The 18494-nt window shown below is 41.0% G+C and overlaps 9 protein-coding genes across 9 annotated transcripts; all 9 read left to right on the top strand.

Moving 5' to 3' along the window:
- Nucleotides 1–313: 313 nt before the first annotated feature.
- On the top strand, nucleotides 314–3448 carry LSM04_008919 (SPRY domain; the record flags this gene model as incomplete). The annotated part of the gene is made up of 1 exon (XM_067336768.1): nucleotides 314–3448. One exon carries the CDS (start codon nucleotides 314–316, stop codon nucleotides 3446–3448), a length of 3135 nt encoding a protein of 1044 aa, XP_067188948.1.
- A 196-nt stretch (nucleotides 3449–3644) lies between these two features.
- LSM04_001529 (B9 domain) lies at nucleotides 3645–4199 on the top strand (the record flags this gene model as incomplete). Its single annotated transcript, XM_067336767.1, has 1 exon — nucleotides 3645–4199. One exon carries the CDS (start codon nucleotides 3645–3647, stop codon nucleotides 4197–4199), a length of 555 nt encoding a protein of 184 aa, XP_067188825.1.
- A 281-nt stretch (nucleotides 4200–4480) lies between these two features.
- LSM04_007604 (uncharacterized protein) lies at nucleotides 4481–7075 on the top strand (the record flags this gene model as incomplete). The annotated part of the gene is made up of 1 exon (XM_067336766.1): nucleotides 4481–7075. The coding sequence occupies one exon, from the start codon at nucleotides 4481–4483 to the stop codon at nucleotides 7073–7075; it is 2595 nt and encodes an 864-aa protein (XP_067188926.1).
- A 289-nt stretch (nucleotides 7076–7364) lies between these two features.
- LSM04_009686 (uncharacterized protein) lies at nucleotides 7365–7631 on the top strand (the record flags this gene model as incomplete). Its single annotated transcript, XM_067336765.1, has 1 exon — nucleotides 7365–7631. The coding sequence occupies one exon, from the start codon at nucleotides 7365–7367 to the stop codon at nucleotides 7629–7631; it is 267 nt and encodes an 88-aa protein (XP_067188961.1).
- Nucleotides 7632–7854: 223 nt separating this feature from the next.
- On the top strand, nucleotides 7855–9630 carry LSM04_004695 (Diphthamide synthase domain; the record flags this gene model as incomplete). Its single annotated transcript, XM_067336763.1, has 1 exon — nucleotides 7855–9630. One exon carries the CDS (start codon nucleotides 7855–7857, stop codon nucleotides 9628–9630), a length of 1776 nt encoding a protein of 591 aa, XP_067188873.1.
- Nucleotides 9631–9906: 276 nt separating this feature from the next.
- LSM04_007898 (uncharacterized protein) lies at nucleotides 9907–11319 on the top strand (the record flags this gene model as incomplete). The annotated part of the gene is made up of 1 exon (XM_067336762.1): nucleotides 9907–11319. The coding sequence occupies one exon, from the start codon at nucleotides 9907–9909 to the stop codon at nucleotides 11317–11319; it is 1413 nt and encodes a 470-aa protein (XP_067188929.1).
- A 663-nt stretch (nucleotides 11320–11982) lies between these two features.
- Nucleotides 11983–14136, top strand: LSM04_001567 (uncharacterized protein; the record flags this gene model as incomplete). The annotated part of the gene is made up of 1 exon (XM_067336761.1): nucleotides 11983–14136. The coding sequence occupies one exon, from the start codon at nucleotides 11983–11985 to the stop codon at nucleotides 14134–14136; it is 2154 nt and encodes a 717-aa protein (XP_067188827.1).
- Nucleotides 14137–14569: 433 nt separating this feature from the next.
- Nucleotides 14570–17548, top strand: LSM04_001150 (uncharacterized protein; the record flags this gene model as incomplete). The annotated part of the gene is made up of 1 exon (XM_067336760.1): nucleotides 14570–17548. The coding sequence occupies one exon, from the start codon at nucleotides 14570–14572 to the stop codon at nucleotides 17546–17548; it is 2979 nt and encodes a 992-aa protein (XP_067188819.1).
- Nucleotides 17549–17949: 401 nt separating this feature from the next.
- On the top strand, nucleotides 17950–18219 carry LSM04_006854 (Dynein light chain; the record flags this gene model as incomplete). Its single annotated transcript, XM_067336759.1, has 1 exon — nucleotides 17950–18219. One exon carries the CDS (start codon nucleotides 17950–17952, stop codon nucleotides 18217–18219), a length of 270 nt encoding a protein of 89 aa, XP_067188909.1.
- Between the last annotated feature and the right edge of the window lie 275 nt (nucleotides 18220–18494).

The raw sequence follows: 18494 nt of genomic DNA, 5'->3' as shown, positions 1-18494 counted from the left end.
AATGCCCATTCTAAAAAATCTCCTGAAAGCTTAACACCAAACCTTGCTCCAGTAAATCTGCGTAGTATGGGTTAGAGTGAGAACTTTCACTACTTTTGTTTTCGGCTTCAAATATTCATGAATAATGAGAACTCCCCTTGAACTCACTCTGTTGGTTGACATTAATATATTGCCTAAAGAAAATAAATAAATTATATATATATATATATATATATGCTTTATGTTTCCCTTTTTGTTGTATTTGTGTTAGCGAAAAAGTAAGCGTAAGACCACTCAAAAGGTATTCTTTAAAGCGTTGTTTATCGTTTGGTAAATGAAAACCCCTTTAGACGGATTAAATGTTCCTAATACTACATCTGCTACACTAGGTATAGATAGTAATAGGATGAGGGAAAAGTCTGTAAGTAGAATAAAAGAAAATGCCGTTATATTCCCTAGAAGACTAAAAGGCTGTGATGGCTGCCGATACGAACGCATTGAGGACATGGAGGGTGGAGGAGATGTCGTTTACGTTCCCCTTGGTGCAGTCCAGGTAAGGTCAGAGCTTGGATGGAGGGCAATGTATGACACCCACGAGGGTAAACTTTTTTTTATTCGCATGAATGATGCAACAGAGAGAAGTTGGAGTCTACCAGCTGTGTCTGATGAGGTGTTGCGGCAGTATGGTGTCATTGGTAACGAAAGTACCAGAAGCAGAAGTGGTAACAGTAACGAGGACGTTGAAAAAGAGAGAGAAGGACAAGAAGAAGTGAGGGGTTCATCAATCAACAAGATTGAAGAGGAAGAGGATGAAAACGTAGGCACTGGTATCAATTATGAGGAAATTCTGCAGGAAAAAGATGAGCAAAAATCCCATGAGCATAACAGTGGTCCTCGTTCGTGTTCTAGTGGTACTATTAATGGAATAGCAACAGATGACAATGAACGTGGTAGCTCTGTAGCCACACAATCACCATTACCGTCTTCAAAAAAGTATGATACTACAATGATAGATAGTACTCGGTGGGAGAAAAGTAAATCCATGGTTTCTTTCGGCACAGATCCTGTGCCCACAGAACCACGCTCCCTTCTTGCTCTTATGAATACAGAGGTGTGTTCTGCAGCGCCACGCACAAGCCGATCTGTTGATCCCCAGACCTTTCCAATACGACAGAGCTCATCTAAGATAGGGGAATCTACACATAACCACATAGATTTGAATTCATTTTTTCCGAAAAATAATATGGTAGAAACTGAGCCAGATGTAAAGGTAGTTCGTATCCTTCAAGAAGAAAACAATGCTCGTCACTGCTTCGAAGAGGAAGAATTTGATGCCCGTAATGTACTATTGGATGAAGTGCAAAAAATGCTTGATGAGTTACTCTTTCCTGAAGAAAATACAGAAGAAGTGAGTGAACACACTATTGTACCCAGCAAGGTAGAAAATTTACCTTTTGTATCAAACGGTGTAACAGATGACAATGAGTTTTTCTTGCGAAATTTACGACTAAGTGAAATTGGAGATGACAATGATGATGATGCAGTAACTCCTTTAGAAAAACTATTGCGTGACTATTCATTGGGTGATGTTCGCGAAGATAAAGTTCCTATTCCTGTCGCTTTTTCGTTTGCTAACATTTATCAACCTCCATCTGCGATGAAAGGTGAGACAATATCGCCTTTGCGGCTTGATGAGAAACCCACTGTACATGAACAGATCCATACACCGCACAATATTTATTCGCAGGGTAGCAAAATTGAGTTGTCTCCTGCTCGTTTACTTGAGGCGCAGCGCCATCAGGTGGAGATGGAGCGGCGATTAACTCAACGGGATCGTGATAACTTGGAGCGTGCATTAGATAAACGTTATCAAGAGATCGATATTCCGTCAGATACACATTTGCAGTTGCGCTACGAACCTAGTAGTCACTTTACTCGTGAATGTCAAGCTATTTTAGATGCTCGAGGCATTATTCCAGAATTTAATTCTTCACAAGGTGAAACATCATCTCCACAGAAACTACAACAGTATCAGCAAGGACAGCGTACTGCGAAATTGCAAAGCGCCGATGTCTCACCAATATCTCCTAAGACATTTATTCGTTCCCCTACACCAGCGAAACGGTCAGAAATGAATCAAATTGGAAGGGAGACTATCGTTACTGAAGCGTATGAAACAAAATACAAAGTGGGTCTTGCAGCTATGCAGTCTTTAATGGAGTTATATCAGACATTTATGATAACGAAACATGTTTCGTACCCATGCAAGAAGGAAGTATCAAGTAACAAAACTAAGGAATTAAGCGTGGATGAAGCTATAGAGTCATCAGTAGAAAAATATGTTGATCGTCTGACACGTATTCAAGAACTCTATACTTGTACTAAAGAAAATATAAAGGGTCCACAGTATTGCGAGAATGGGAACACTTGTCGTCCTGTTCGTACACCAGCTTTACCTTCTCCTTTGAATTATCAAGATACTATAGAAGGTACACTACCCTATTCTATGGGTGCAGCCATAAAGGAACAAAAAACAATTTTCAGTATAGATGTATCAGATGGGAAAATAAACTGTATTAAGGATGGTGTTCATGGTGAAAATGTAGCTCAAATATCCTCAAATTCTTTTGCTGCATGGCAAAACAGAACTCTAAATGTTGATCAAAAACGAGGAATAAAGACACCCAAATTTATCACCTCTGAGGTGAAAACCAATCATAGAATATTGGAGAAGGTTTTTACTCCTCATTACTTACCTCATCGTCTCATTACAACACCTCCTGTAATAGTCCCTGTGAACGTACCGAGACCTAATGACGCTGTTAATATCTCACGACCAGTTCTTCGCTGGGATGCAAAACGCAGTGGGAATATTATTATCTCACATACGGGAACAAAGTGTATGGCAGATGCATCACGAACTCTTAAACTTATAGCTTCAGAGACAGATAGAACAGGTGTGGCCATTCCTAGTGTTTTAATTCCAATGTACGCTCTCGGTACAATTGGAATTTCAGAAGGGGAATTTATTTTTGAGGTGCGTGTTGATGCGCATTCACCGTCGATACATACTCCAGAAAGTGGTATATTCGCGGTTGGGGTCACCACAAAGTACTATAGAGGTTCACACAAAACTAACCCAGCGTACTTGTTTCGTTCGGATGGCACAATTGTGGCTACTTCTGAAGATGAAAGGGGTGTTCCATATGGTTGCCCATATCATTCGGGTTCACATATTACAGTTTATTTGGATTTGGTACACCAACAGCTTTCTTTCTTTCTTAATGGGCGTCCATTAGGTGTAGCGTTTAAATTTAAGAGTGTAAATGATCCAGAGCCACTGTTCCCAGTTGTGGTTTTTAGTGGTGAGGGTGACACCGCAAGTTTTGTTCCTCCATCAGCGCCACAAATACCCCGACATTTAAAACCACCGTTGGTGGTGGAATCGCAGTTAATGGATGCACAGTAGTGTTTTTTACTATTTTTATTGTACACTTCTATTATTTATGGCTCCTGTTTTTTTTTTTTTTTTTTGGTTTTCTTTGCTCCCTGTCTGGCGATCCGATACATATGTATTTGGTGTAAGATACATACCTGAATTTTGTTATTAACAATTAGGTTCTTTCTCTCTTATTTCCCTCTCTGTAGTGTGTTGAGAGTGCGAGATGGCAGAACTGCACATAATTGGAGATCTTGCATTTGGTGAAGATTTTGGTGGTGGTAGCTGTTTTTGTGTCTTTGAGATAGTAACAGGTGAGCACTGGAGCGTAGTTGAAGGCCGTACATCTGGTTGCACTCACATTATGGCTAGTGGTAAAGAAGGACGTATTTCGTGGTGTTTCCCTATAGATATTCATTTTACAATGAACAGTTTAGAAGGTTGGCCTAAGATATCTTTACAGGTTTGGTCAATTGATAGTTACGACCGGAAGGAATTGGCAGGATACGGCGTTGCCTTCGTTCCGCCTCCCAGTGCCGAAGAACAAGAGGTAGTAGTTGAAACCTGGAAGCCACGTTACTGGAGTCCAAATTTTTTCCGTCGCTTTTATGAAGGTTTTCGGCGTCTAATATTAGGTGGAAACCCGGTACTACGTGATAAGGCTTTAATATATACCAACGATGAGCGTTTTAAATTACACACCGTTAGTGGTGGTACTGTACGATTTCAGTTGAATGTCTTGTCACGAGGGTTGCAACAGCTGGGAGTTCAATATACGTGAGTTAAACATAGAAGTGTGGTATTATAGAATGAGACACGGTCTTTATGCTCTTTGAACTTGATAAAAAAAAAAAATGGTAATTACTGAACGGTTTCATTGGCTTAACTTTACCTTATTATTTGTGTACGTTTCTCCACTTATTTTTACTTTCTTTCGGGAGTGGGGGTATTCTCTATTTCTTCTGTTTTTATTTTATTATCATCCACTCCCGCTAACAACAAAAAAGCAAAAAACAAAAAGAAATAAATAGAGGTGTCAAGTCCCCTTATTTTCTTAGTATGATGGTAGACGATAAAAATGCTTGGTGTGGTGTGCACTTTTTTGTTAGCATGGATGTATTGCTGACGTTTGAGTCTGTGAAGTTGTCGGATTTAGAGGGACGCCCGGGGCAACCGCAGCGCCGCATTGCGCTGGTGGAGGGGCGTGCCGTCCCTGTGACGTCGTACCCGGCGGCCGCGTTGTTTCTCCAGACGCTGCGGGGGAGCGGCAACGCGGTCTCGGTGGTGGCGCCGTGGGACCCGGCGGTGACGACGTCCATCCTGCGGCTGTTTGGCTGGGACGCGTACGACACCCGTCCGCTGCGGCCGGAGCCCGGACTGGACGCCTACCGCCTCTCGTCCGTTGGGTGCCCCGCGGAGGCGTACGGCCGGGCAGTCGTCGTCGCCCCCGCCCGGACGGAGTGGGAGGCGGCGCTCTGGCCGCAGACGGTGGAGGTGCGGCATTTGGTGGGGCGGCCAGCCGCTTCCCTCGCACTCGTGCGGGCCCTCTCACGGTGTCTACGTCTCGCCGAGTGCCGCGTGCGTCTTCCACACATCGCCGTCGCGGCTGCAGCCGCTCTCACACGGGTACAGCTTTTCGCCCCATACCGTTTCTGTCTTGCAGACACCGTGGCGGAACCCTCCCGTGTGGCGTTGCTTATTAACGAACATGGAGGCACTCTGGTGACACGCTGCGAGGACGCCACACACTATGTCGTTGCCGATCCAGATACCGCGTTGCCATGTACTCTTCAAAAACCAAGGCTCTCCACTTCAGAAAGGGGGGGAAGTTCTTCATCCTCTTCCTCATCCTCCTCCTCCTCTTCTTCTCTCAACTCCACTCCAACCTCTAATATGTCTGTAGATTCCTCTATGGAAAATGAGGATGGAAGCATTCTCTTAGATGGAGGGAGAGAAAATGACATTTGGGTAGATGATAGGGAGGGGGAGGATGTTAGGAATGTTGATTCGCCATTGGCGCAAGTGGATCATACGGTGACTTTTCATAAAGAAGATAGTACAAACACAAGTACCAATGATGATAATAATAATAATAACCAAAAGAATGGAAGTAGCAACAATTTGGGTTATCTTCTTCCCATTTTACCGGGAATTGATGAAAATCAGAAACTTTCAATGAGTAGTACATCTACAGGAGGATTAACAACAAAAACAGTAGCAGCAACTACTGTTACTACTCGCTGGTTACAAGACTGTGTAGATGGACTTTTGGTATACCCCTCACAAGTGGCTCATACGAGCGATGACAGCTCACAGTGGAATATTTCAGTGTTATTATTAGCTGTACTTCTCCCTCCACCGGATGCAAAACCTATTTCTCTATCTCAAATAAACATTATTGCAGAACACTACGGTTTTCCTCCATTGCAAACATCACAGACAACAGGAGGTGTTGAATTGGCCACTATTCTTCAGAAACAGTGGGGAGCAGCGCTGCATATAGAAGAAAAGGAGGAAGATCTATTTCTTTCTCATTCTCCCATTCAGTCTAATGCAGACGGATATGAGTTAAAAAAACAACTTGAATTTATTGCTGATGCATTTTGTGATACATGGGCGACTGCTATACGAAATAGGCGGCTTCGTAATACAGTAGAAAGCGGTACACAAACAGCTGTGGTGGTGACTGCAGTAGCTGAAACAAATACTGATACTACACCTGATGTTTTAGAAACTGCTTCGGTAGAGGCACCACCCCATGGTCGGACAATTTTAATGCGTGCATTAGGTCCTACTGAATGGGAAAAAAAACTGGATTCTTCCTACTCGACAGGTACAATATCACGTGCATTAGAGCCTTTAGTAGCATCAGAAAACACAAATGGACTGGCGCTAGTGGCTGAACCTGCATCAGGATGGGAAACACCACCAGAGGTATATGAAGCAAATGTTTCTAGTAAGGAGGGGAAGGGAATTAGTGCAGAATGCAAACGTGATGATTTAAAGGAAAAGGCTATAATTGATCCAGTAATAGAAACAGAGGACGACAATACTGAGTATATGATGTGTTTTATTCCTACTGATGGTCTTGGAAATGATCAGGAAGCATTAGATAAAGATGCTTTGCTAAGGCAACCACCGTTCCGAAACTATCCAATGAAGTTGAATATTGATAAACGTGGGATTCACTGCCTTTTTGTTACTTCTCTAGATGCAAAAAGGTTTCGTCAGGAGGGTTATGCAGAAGTACGTAATCGTTTCTTACCCATTTTGCCAGAGTATGAGAATGAAAACTTCTCATCTCTGAGTTCCAGAAAGCGTCGTCGTAGTCGATCGCCAGTGATTAAAAAATCGGGAAGCAGTTCATCAAGAAGTAGTCGAAAAGAAACATCTTCTAGTGGTCACTCCTCAAAGTCACAACATGGTTTGTCAGACGCAAGAAAATCAGGAGATGGGGTAGGCAGTGGTGAGTTATCAAAGAGTGATATGGAGCTTCTGAGTGAAATTGGGGCAACATACGATTTTGCCCTTCAGAAAGTGGATGTGGTGGAGCAATACGCTCTTAATGAGCTTGCAGATCCTGTGTATCGCAAGCAGCAGCATCAACTTCTCCGAGTGGTAGCTAAGTTGAAATACATAAAGGCGAACCCTGTTTAAAATGAATGAGCTAAAGCTCGACAAAAAAGCAAAAATGACAAGAAGAAGAACGAATAAATTTGCTGAAAGGGTGCGTTTTTATTACTATTATTATTTCTCTTTCTCTGTGTTTCTTTCGTTGTGTGTATGTGTGTGTGTTTGTCTATTTGTGTAGCTCTATAGGTGAATGCTTGTTATTACTGTTCTTGTCTCGTGCGTTTTTAAAAACGTTTTTTATATATCCCTGGTTTTCTTCCCTTTTCCCTTTTCCCTTTTCTTTCTATTAATGTGAAGATAGAAAGAAAATAACATGTCTGCTACTAATGAAGAGCTGGGTGTAGACTTGAATCGGGATAAGGATAGTAATAAACTGATGCCTACTAAACATGATGACTTATCTGCTGACGAGAAGCATTTGTCATCTCAGAGAGGCCTTTCCACCGATGAGAAAAGAGCTGGGTTAATTTTTCTTGGTTGTTTTCTCTTTCAAGAGGTTGATAATGATGTCTTTCGAGGATTGTTGATTGCCTCAATTACGGCGTATACGATGGCCAAGCGCTTTATGACACATTCCTAAATTTCGTTACAGCAAGGAAACTGCTTAATGAGTTAAGTTGCAAAGAGTTTATTTTACCTTTCTTTTTTGTGTTTTTCTAATGTATAATTCTACTTGAAACGTTAAATGAACTAAACATAAAAATAATTATCTATACTTATTTATTTTGTTTTTCTTTCTTTCTTCATTGTTATTGGGTATATCTTTACCGCTCTTCACACAATGCACTAAATTAGAGCGAGACATGAAAACAATTGCCCTAATCTCTGGTGGGAAGGATGGTATCCTTTCAATGCTGCTGGCACTGCGCTATGGTCATGACCCAGTTGTAGTAGCAAATATAGCCCCTATGTGTAGTGAAGGTTCTCAATTTGTGGAGGAAATTGATTCTTACTCTTTTCAAACAGTAGGACATGAAGTAGTGGAGTCTATAGCGATTTGTCTAAAGTTGCCTCTCCGTCGTGCGTATATTCAAGCTGGACAATCAAAGGTTCAAGACCTTCACTACACTTCCAACCGTGATGATAATGATGAGATTGAATGCCTTTATCGTCTTCTTCGCTCTGTAAAGGAGGAATTTCCAGATGTTAGAGGTGTAACAACTGGAGCAATTCTTTCACACTACCAACGAAATCGCGTAGAGGACGTATGTAGTCGTTTAGGGCTACATTCACTCGCATTCCTTTGGCAACGATCAGCAGATGAAGTTCTTGATATAGCTTCCGCATTACATGTGCACGCTATTCTTGTAAAGACTGCATCTATTGGTCTCAATCCGAAGGCTCATATCGGCATGCCTTTAGAGGATGTGCGACCAGTTCTTGAGAAGGCACAACGAATGTATGGCACCCACAGTGCTGGCGAGGGAGGTGAGTTTGAAACTATCGTACTTGATTGCCCTTTGTTTAAGGATCGGCGGCTGGAAGTTGTATCACTTGAACGTGTGATTGTAGATGATAATGATTACGCTCCCTCTGGTCATGCGCGACTAAAAGTGAGATTAATTGAGAAAAACGATAGGGAAAAGAATGCGGATATAGAGTTGTTACGGAGTCTTCCGTCATTAGTCTTTCCCTCGGATCGTATGAAATTTCTCCCTCGTGCAAAAGATATATTGCAAACTTCTGTTGAAATATTGGCATCAGCAGTAATTCCCATGTCATTTGATAATGACAGTTGCTTCTGGGGAGGCATATGCGATACGTATAAAAGTCATGTTTACACTAATTATGAACAGTCGATACCTTCTTTGATGGATCTACTTCAACGAATTGTTGATAAAATGGAAGAAAGGAAACGTGATATATTTTTTTTATTGGTTTTTTCACCATCTCTTGAACATTTGAATGCCTTTAGGGAAGTGTTTACTCAAATCTTCCCTGGTGTACGCCCTCCTGGATATACCTTTGTTGAGGATTCACAGCTGACAGAACTACGTGTCGATGTTCTTTCAGCACCCACATCTCTAATTGATCGCGCATTATTGCATGTTCGAAGCATTAGCTGCTGGTGTGCTGCTTCTATGGATATGTGCTCTACATCAAACGCTGTTACCACTGAAAAAGAGCGCCGTGTACTTGTGAGTGGTTGTGTCGGACTGCTACCTGTCTCACAGCTTATGGCATCCATTAAAGACATGCCAGAGTTACAGACAATTTCTTTTTCACACTTTTCTCTTATTTTAAAGGTAGAAGAAGATGTGATTCGAGACTTTATTGTACAGTTTGCTTTTACATATGCGAATAGTATTATTGGGCTAACACATTTTGGTGTCAATACAACAGGTGCAACACATGCAACTTTCTTTTTAACTGATATGCGTTTTGTACCACTGTTGCCATTTTTATGGCATTGGTGTACACACTATACGTCTAGGCTCGTTCATTGGGATGGTAATTTACATCCTTATCTAACAACGGATTCACTTGTTCTGTATCGTGTACTGCACGTTACTCGACTTCCCTTTGAGGCCGCGGTTGAGCTTATACTGGAGCAACGACTTTCTCTTTCAGAGGATTAAAAATAAAAAGAAAGAGAAAGAAAGCTTCACAGAAGTGCGGTGAAAGAAACAGAAAGAGAAAAAAAGGGGTGTCTCTATGTTTTGGGGAGGAATAAAAATAAATATGGTTCGATTTTTGGTGCGAAAGATTATGTATACATATGTGCTTTTATTCATACGCCTTTTACCTATGGACCTACAGTCTTTTGAAAGTTATGTTTTTTTTCTTTTTTCTTTCTTTTTTTTTTTTGATGAACAATGGCAATTGGAATTGCAGAAAACAGTTAAAGGCCAAACATGATCCAAACAAATATTGAATCTGCATATGTATACGTAAATGGCGAAAAAATGAGTCTTCTTGAAGATGGACGGCTTGCTTTGTATCGTCGTTTTCCCATGGGAGCAGTACTTTACGATCCCAGTGAATTCCCACCATGTGAAGTACCTCTTTGTACTGATGTGACAGAGCACGGCATTACATCTCGAAGACTGATTCCATATGGACATTACGAGGCATATCTTCCTGACGACACAACAGGAGAGTTGCTTCCGCTAACTGGCGAAAGTATGTGCGTGTATGTCATGAATTTACCACCAAATACGACTGCTGAGATGTTGGGGCGATATTTTGAAACATTTGATATGGTGGCAGAGGCTGATATATTTACAACAGCGTCAGGTGTTTGTAGTGGACGAGGTTGGGTGATATTACAGGACCCAACAAAACTTTTATTAATTCCTCCCCTGCTAGAGTTTTTTCCACGCTACTTTATTCGTACAGCTCTCAGTGATAAGGCTCCTATGCGTACAACTCTGCAATCAATTCCTTCTCCAGGGATTCCTATGATTGGTAGTGTTGGTAACTCTTATGCAGATCCATCTTTTAATCGCAATCGAGGTGGTAACCACAAACGATCTAATGGTATCGGTGGGTATAACAATTCAAGTGCTACTGCACCTAAACCACCTGCACCATTAACTGGAAATGTATTAACTGCAAGTACCTATTACTTTGTGGCATTTATACAAAAAAATGAAATTGAAAAATCTGTTGAAAGTGGTGTTTTCTGGCCTAGTCCTGCAAATCGTCGTGCCTTTTACTCTACGCTTGATAGAGGTCTTGTGATTATAATATTTGTTTTGCAAGAGTATTCTGCTATTTTTGGTTATGCACGATTGCTTCCTCAGAGGGATAAAAATAACGGGGGTTCTTCTGCTTGTCCAATTGAGTGGATGAAACATCATGTCTTTATTCAAGAAGAAGATATGCGATATATTCAAAGTGTTCCTATCTCTAGAATAGGTGATGGAATTCCATTAAAACCTGAAATCGGTGACAGTATATGCCAGTTGGCAGACCAATTCCCATCGTTAACGAATATTCCAGAGGGCTTGGGGTATCATCCATCTAATGGTAGACATGTAATGCGTGGCCCTGCCGCTGCTGCTGCTGGTTCTGGTCCTGCTGTTGGTGCCCAACCGGTTGGTGAAAAAGAAACATTTTTAAGATCAAATACATTGGCAACACCCCCGCAACCACTGGGGGTGCGCAATCTACCTCTAAGAGGAGGAGGAGGAGGAGGAAATGGTAGTGGTAATTCAGGAGTGAATAGCAATAGTAGGATCCCACCCCGACGGCGTATGTACCATGATTCATCAAATGCATATCCCTCACTTGGGGGTGGAGTGGTGCCTCCACGAAAAATTTAATGTGTGCCAAATCGCTTTTCATCGACACGGAGTTAAGGCAGGACTAATTTTTTTCTTTTTCTTTGTTGACCTCTTGTTTTATTGGACAATAATTAACCTGCCTTCTTGTTTTGTTTCATTGATTGGTGTGTTTTTTTGTGGTGTGTACTGTGTAGCTGTGTGTGTGTGCGTGTGAAAGGGCAGCGCAACTCCTTCTTCTTTTACCTTCAATGGTTAGATTTTCACAAATAGGTGTTTGCAGACGTGCACTCCCGTGCCTACTCTCGTACTGCCTAAATTAAAGCCACCTGCCCATCAGAGGGAGTGGCATTCTCTTCCCTCTTTCATTTTTTTCTTTCCTTTTTTTCTTTTTTACTCATCGCTTCCCTTCTTAGTTTTTGCTTTGCTGTAACACACCTATATCTGGGTGTTTCGGCGTGTACTGGTATCTTTACTACCGAAATCTGTTGTATCGAATTGTCACCAACACATAACTATAGAATTCTATTTGTCATTTATGCTTCTTTTTCCTTTTGTTTTCTTTTTTTTTTGTTATTATTGGTATTATTCTTTTTATTATCGTTTTCACTAGGCGGTTGCGTTGGTTTACCTTATCTTATTTCAACCTCTTGTGGCACGTGTTATTATTACTACTATTTTGTTTCGGTTTTTTTTGCAAGTTAGATGTGGGGGCAAACCGAAGATATTTCGGGTTTTTCGTATCTGCAGCAGCAGCAGCAACAACGACAGCAACAGATGCATATGCAGGGAACTCATGACGATGACAATTCAATATGTCCTCCCTTTAATGACTTTAGCCATATCGTTGAAGCCGCAAATATCAAACTTTCCACTACTGGGATGACTGCTCAGTCTTTCAATGTTCTTAATTTATCTGGAAGTGATCAACCTTCACTTTCAGTTGAGAGTGTCACACAGGGTCTCTTAACCCAATCGAAGGGATGCTCGAGATGTGCACACCTTGGCAATATTCGTGAGACGCTAAAGAGTGTTGAATCCTCATATTTGGAAGAAATTTCACAGTTAAAACGTATGCTAAATCAAATAGATGGTGAACGTGTTGACGCCGTTAACCGAACGGAACATATACTCTTGGCGTTTGATCGCTCTAGACAGCAAATCCTAGCAAAGGATCATGAAATTCAAATACTTAGAGGGCAACTACGTCAGGCTGAAGATAATCTGCAGCGCTGTGAATATGAATTATCTTCTTTAAAACATTTACACATGCGCGATATTGCTTTTTTTAATCAACGAGAGATATTATTTTTCTCAGAAAATGAACAGTACGCCAGAATAGCAATAATGTCATCAGAGGCAAATAGTTTGTCTGAACTTCATACAAGGTTCTTTAGTTTATGGAACCCTATCCATAAAATGGAAAGTTTTTCACCTGCATATCGTCAGTGTGAAGCCGCAGTGTTATCATTTATAAACAGCAATAACACTAGTGGAGCTGAGGAATCTTCTTCATTAGGAGACGGACTTTCTCCAAGTCCAGTGAAACCCCTTTCTCCATTCATTACTCGTCACGCTGAGACAACCCGTCTATATAACATGGGGGTATTGAAGCCTGTTCTTAAGGGTGGTTTACTAACAGAACTTCGACAATCTAAAAAGAATGCTGATGAATTAAATGAAAAATTGCAGTGTGAGTTGAGTAAGAAGGAAAATCAAATTTCTAACCTTAAACATCAACTCGTTGTTCAAGAAGAAAGTATTCATCGTTTATCGCAAGAGTCTTCAGAAGCGGAGAAACTGACTAGAGAAATGCAAGAGGAAATTGATGACATGCTTCGAACAGAACTTTTGCTTACACAAAAATGTGAACGTCATTCTTTGGAAACTCAGGCTATGGAGGAACGACTTAAAGTGTTGTATTTTTTTATACACCAACAAAATGGTACCCTCTCAGAAAAACAAAGTAAATCGGTTCTTAAAACCCCGGAGAAACAACAAAGTCTTGCTGCACTTAAATTAACACAAAGATTTGTAGGAACGCCACCAAGTTTATTTCATGGACACAGTGGTATAGAGTCAACTTTGCAATGTGGTGCGAATGGGATCACTGAAGACATGGCTACTCTTGTTTCCCAAACCGTGGCAGATGCAGTACAGAGAGTTTTGCAAGGTCATTTGCTCCCACTAAAGCTATCTGTGGAATCTATTCGGGCAAGTTCAGATGAACTACACAGGACTATGAGAAAAGCGGTTGAAGGCTCTTATTGTGATACAGATCTCTCCAAACTTACTATTGAAGAAATAAAAAAAGAATTTGGAATTTTTATTAATGATATCAAAAATGTCTTGCAAAACTGTACAACTGTAGTGAATACACAGGATGAAAAAGTTAATATTGCAAAGTTACGGTTTACGCTAAAGAAAGTAGCCCGAATGATGTCACATAATGCCAAAGTAATGGATGATAAACTCAATGATATTCTACTCTGCCAGTCTGCAGTGGCTAGACAAAGAGCCGTCGCAGATGTATTGTCACCTGACGAAGTAAAAGTGTACGACATTATACCGCAAAATGGTTCAACTACTCTCACTCCTTCTGGCGTGGAAGTACCAACTACTATTTCTCCTGTCTCTTGTAGAGAAAAGATGGTAACCCCCAAATCAAAGCATGTACGGTTTGATTTGACTCATTATGACTCTCCGTTGTCTGGTGTTTTTCCTGATAATACTATGTTTAACACTTCGGTGGCGCTATCGCATGAATGGGACGTTGAGGTTTCAGATGATGAATCCGTTCCACCACCTCCTGCTAGTTCCTTCAAAAGGAAAACGCCTTACGATATTGATGACGCATAACTTATGAAGGAAATTTTATTTTATTTTTATCAAACCTTCATTTTGTCATTCCACACTCAAGAAGATGTACGTAAAATAGTAGAAGATCTATACACATATATTATTCCCTACTGAAGAAAAAGATGAAATATGAAAAAAAAGGTCCAATAAGGACACTTTCCATAGACTGCAAGTAGATTTATTTATGTTTTTTATTTTTGTTTTTTCTTGTTTATTTTTTGAGATTACGAAAAGTACAAGGTATCAGAGATGCTATTTCTTATTCAGACGATATATATATATATATATATATATATATATATATATTTAATTCCTTTATTTACCTTTTTTTTTTTTTTTGGGGGGGGGGGGGGGGTTGTTTAATATTTGTTAACAATGCAATTTTTTTTCGTTTTTCTTTTTTTTTTTTCGCACGTATTCTGTAAACAGTGTCATGATGCTTGCTGGTACTAAAAGGTCGAGAGAGACTAATGATGAGTTGACGACTGAAGTTTCTGCCGCAGTACGGCGTATGTCTAATGAATTAGATGATATTGTTGGGAGTGTTGGGAAAGTGAACGGCGCCGTGTTGGACTCCGTCGTACAGTCAACGACACTTCTGCAGCAATTGATGGGCGCCGCCAGCAACGCCAACGTGCAGTTGTGGGAACTACTCGCACAGAGTCAGCAGAGTCGTACAGAAACGGCACTGCGTCACATTCGAACTGCCGATGACGCGCGTCGTAACGCGCTATCTGTTGCTGTGCTACAACAACAATTAACAAACTCTACTGTATCTGCAGGGGAAGAATTGGTGAAAGGCCTTGACACTGCTAACAGTACCGCAATCGCATTGTTTTCATCACAGTTGGCAGGTGAACAAGAGACGAATGAAAAACTTGTTTCACATACTCAGGAGCTTATGCGTAAATCTCTTGATGCGCTACAGTCTTATTCACGTAGGGCCTTAAATGCCGAACTTTCTTCAACTAAAAAAAATCTTACAGTTGCCCGACTTCAAAGTTCTCTTTCATTTTATCAGAATGCATTTTTGCGGCACCACAGTGAAATTTTGTCTCTTATCAAAATTGTTCGTCTTCTTGCTGCAAAAAACAAAGATGCTGATCTCGCTAACTCACAGTTACGCCAGGCTAAAGCTCATGTGAGACTATTAGAAAAACAATTAGACCTTGCTGGAATTGTTCATGCCACTGTACCACCAGATTTTGTACCTCATTATACACCACCATCTCCTCCTTGTGAAGCATTAAAACGAAACGCACCTGAGTATTTTGCTCTACGACTTCTTGAGCATAAAGATGTGACACTTTCTGAGCTTGTAGATTCATGGCAACAACAAGAATCACGCATTATGGTTTCTGAGGAAAGATGTCGCGAACTAGAAAAGTCAGCAGAAACGCTAAGGCGTGAAGCTCTCGTAGTACATCAGGGATTTCTTGAGGAAAGGCGTCGCCGCGAAATTGTGGAGCATCGTCTAGTTGATATTGTGCGGGAACGCATTAACCCAAGTGGTAATGATACCCTTGTGCGTCAGCTGACGCAGTTGCGGTCTGACTACACGAAGGTACTGGATGATTCCGCGCAGATTGCAACGTCACTTAGTTTGACCCGTGAGAAATTAATCAGGGAACAGCAGAGAAATGCGATTTTAGAAGCCAAACTCCAGGAAATGAAAGATGATGCTGAAATTGATGAGGTGGCTAATACATTGTTCTCGTTACGACGCTACTATGAAGAAGAGCTTGATCGTTTACGAAATACTGTAGTAGATGCCGAGACACAATGTGCTTTAGCGGTTACGCATGCAGAGGAACAACAGGAATTAGCTGCTAGTGCATACAACGCTCTGAAACTCTTAGAGCAAACGGTTACAGATATTTCTGCCGCTCTTTCTCGTACAGAAGAGCAAATACTGACAGAGCAGCAGCGAATAGGTGATAGCCAGATTAATAGTATTGCGCAAGATGGACTTGAGGCCATTGCACAGAGTGGAGAACATCTCAAAAAGGCGATGGCATCATTTCAGAAAATAATGAGTGAGACGGAGACAAGACGTGAGAAAGACTTGACATCCTTTGCGGAACAGATTACACAACTTGTTGCATCCTTCAAAGCACTTCAACCAATTGCATCTCATAACAGTGAAGATGCGACAGGGACTAACACAGCGGTTATAAAGCAGCAACAAGAAGAAATTCGAACTATGACGCGAGAAGCACTAACGTGGGCGTTACAATTTGTCTCTGACGAGCTGGAAACGGGTGAAGTAGCCAAGACAGCTCTTTTAAATACATCTATCTCTGATGCACGTAATGTACGTTTGCTATTAGAAAAGATACATGAATTAACGGTAGAAAAAGATGCTGCACTGGATCGTTTGGCACGTTGTGAGCGTCTTATTGACCAACATAGTCTAACCGCTATTGAACGTGTACTTATGCACGAGGTATCTGTTGAAGACTCACTAGATGCTATTGAAGCAACTGAACAAATTGCGACGCTACGTGACAAGGTATCGTCTCTTGAGGCAATTCGTTCAGCTGCTCTTGCAGAAGTAGAGGAGTTGCGTGCGGAGCTACAACGTGACTGTCAACTCAATAATCACTGTGAAGTTCGCCTCAAACTACTCGAACAACACAACAGCCGTCTCGTAACATCGTTGCAGGAATCCTTAACCCGTGAAGTAACTCTCATTGAGCAAGTACGTCAGCTACAACAAAACGTGAAACGATGGGCACCAAGCAGTGAAGCTGAAGTTGAAGCTCCTGAAACAACCCCAGAAACAACATCAATAACAAATTCACCATCATCAACCGTAGAAGAAGGTATGAAGCCAGAGGAACAACAACAACAACAACAACAACAACAAATGTCGAAACGTCTAGAAGAGCTTTGTAGTTATATTGTTGAGATGAAACAACATCTTGTGCAGATGCAAGCGACTGCATCCGCAAAGAGTGTATCGGGGGACGAGCACGAAGAAACACAGTTGCTACGTCACGGTGTGCGACACATAGCTAATGCTCTGCGTGAAACACTTCGACGTGCTGAGTTATTCCGTCATGCGTTGCCAGTAAACACCGCAGCATTAACGGGAGCAGATATTCCATCAGGCGAAACGGCCGAAGCTGGGAACACATCTCTTGAAGTTGTGGAGATGCGAATTCCTCTTGAGGCATCTGTTAATGCACAAACAACAGATGTTGCAGCGCGGGATGAAGAGATGTCACGACTCCGTGCCGAACTTGATATCCGCACGCAAAAGGAGGAGGAACTTCAAAAAACACGGGAGGATTTGGAAAAACAGAACGCAGTTCTTCAGCAGAAGGCTGCAAGACTTTTGGATATCAATAAAAAGCTCGTAGAACAATTAAGGACCACCCGAAATACTGGCGAGGCTTCACCGTCTTAAACACAGGAGTGAAGAAGAACGAATAAAAAACAAACAATTGGAAGAGGAAACGGAAAAAAAAAAAGGATAAGTAGAATACATTTTTTTTTCTCCCCTCGATGTATTCGTCAAGAAAGTGTTTTTTTTTCTTGTTTCTAGTTTTTCTCATCCTTGTTGTGTTTTTGTTACTGTTCTTCTTTTTTTCTTTTGGGTATTATCTCATTCTAATTTTGACAGAGTTTGATCTCCTAATAAAGAAAAAAATGAAAACTGACCTCTGTTCTGTTTTATTTCTTGCCTTTTTTTTCTTCTTTGTTTTTGGTTGTTGTTTTTTTTTTTTTTTTAATAGGGGTGTGTGGATTCGATCTTTTTTCTTTCTTTCTGTTATTTATAATTATTACTTTTACTCCTCTTCTTAAAGGATGAACGAACGCAAACTGAATGTAAAGTTCGCTGATATTAGTGAGGAGATGCAGAATGATGCGCTAACTGTTGCTGCCAAAGCAATTAAAGAGCATCAAATGGAGAAGGACATTGCCGCACACATAAAGAGGGAGTTTGATAAGCGACATAATCCTACTTGGCAATGTATAGCAGGACGTAGCTTTGGTGCTGATGTGGCCCATGAAAGCAAGCATTTTATTTATTTTTATGTTGGCCAAATATCAATTCTCCTTTGGAAATCTAGCTAACAGTTTGGTGTACCACCAATGTAGATACTCTACCATTTCATTACTACAATAGTAGCTTTATTATTATTATTATTATTATTATTATTATTATTATTATTATTATTATTATTATTATTATTATTACTTTCGCTTCTACCTCTCTGTGTGCATAGCTTATTCCATCCGTGCATGGGCGTTTGCATGCACTTTATTTTGAGGGGATAGAATAGGGGGTTGAGGGGTGTCGGGTTGCTCAGGTTGGATCTGTACTGTTGCAATGCTTTCTTTCTTGTCTC

The sequence above is a fragment of the Trypanosoma melophagium genome (assembly GCF_022059095.1).
Source record: "Trypanosoma melophagium isolate St. Kilda chromosome Unknown ctg34segment0, whole genome shotgun sequence".
Taxonomy (NCBI): Eukaryota; Euglenozoa; class Kinetoplastea; order Trypanosomatida; family Trypanosomatidae; genus Trypanosoma; species Trypanosoma melophagium.
Note: the sequence above shows the minus strand (reverse complement) of the source record. Positions and strands in the feature narration are given on the sequence as shown.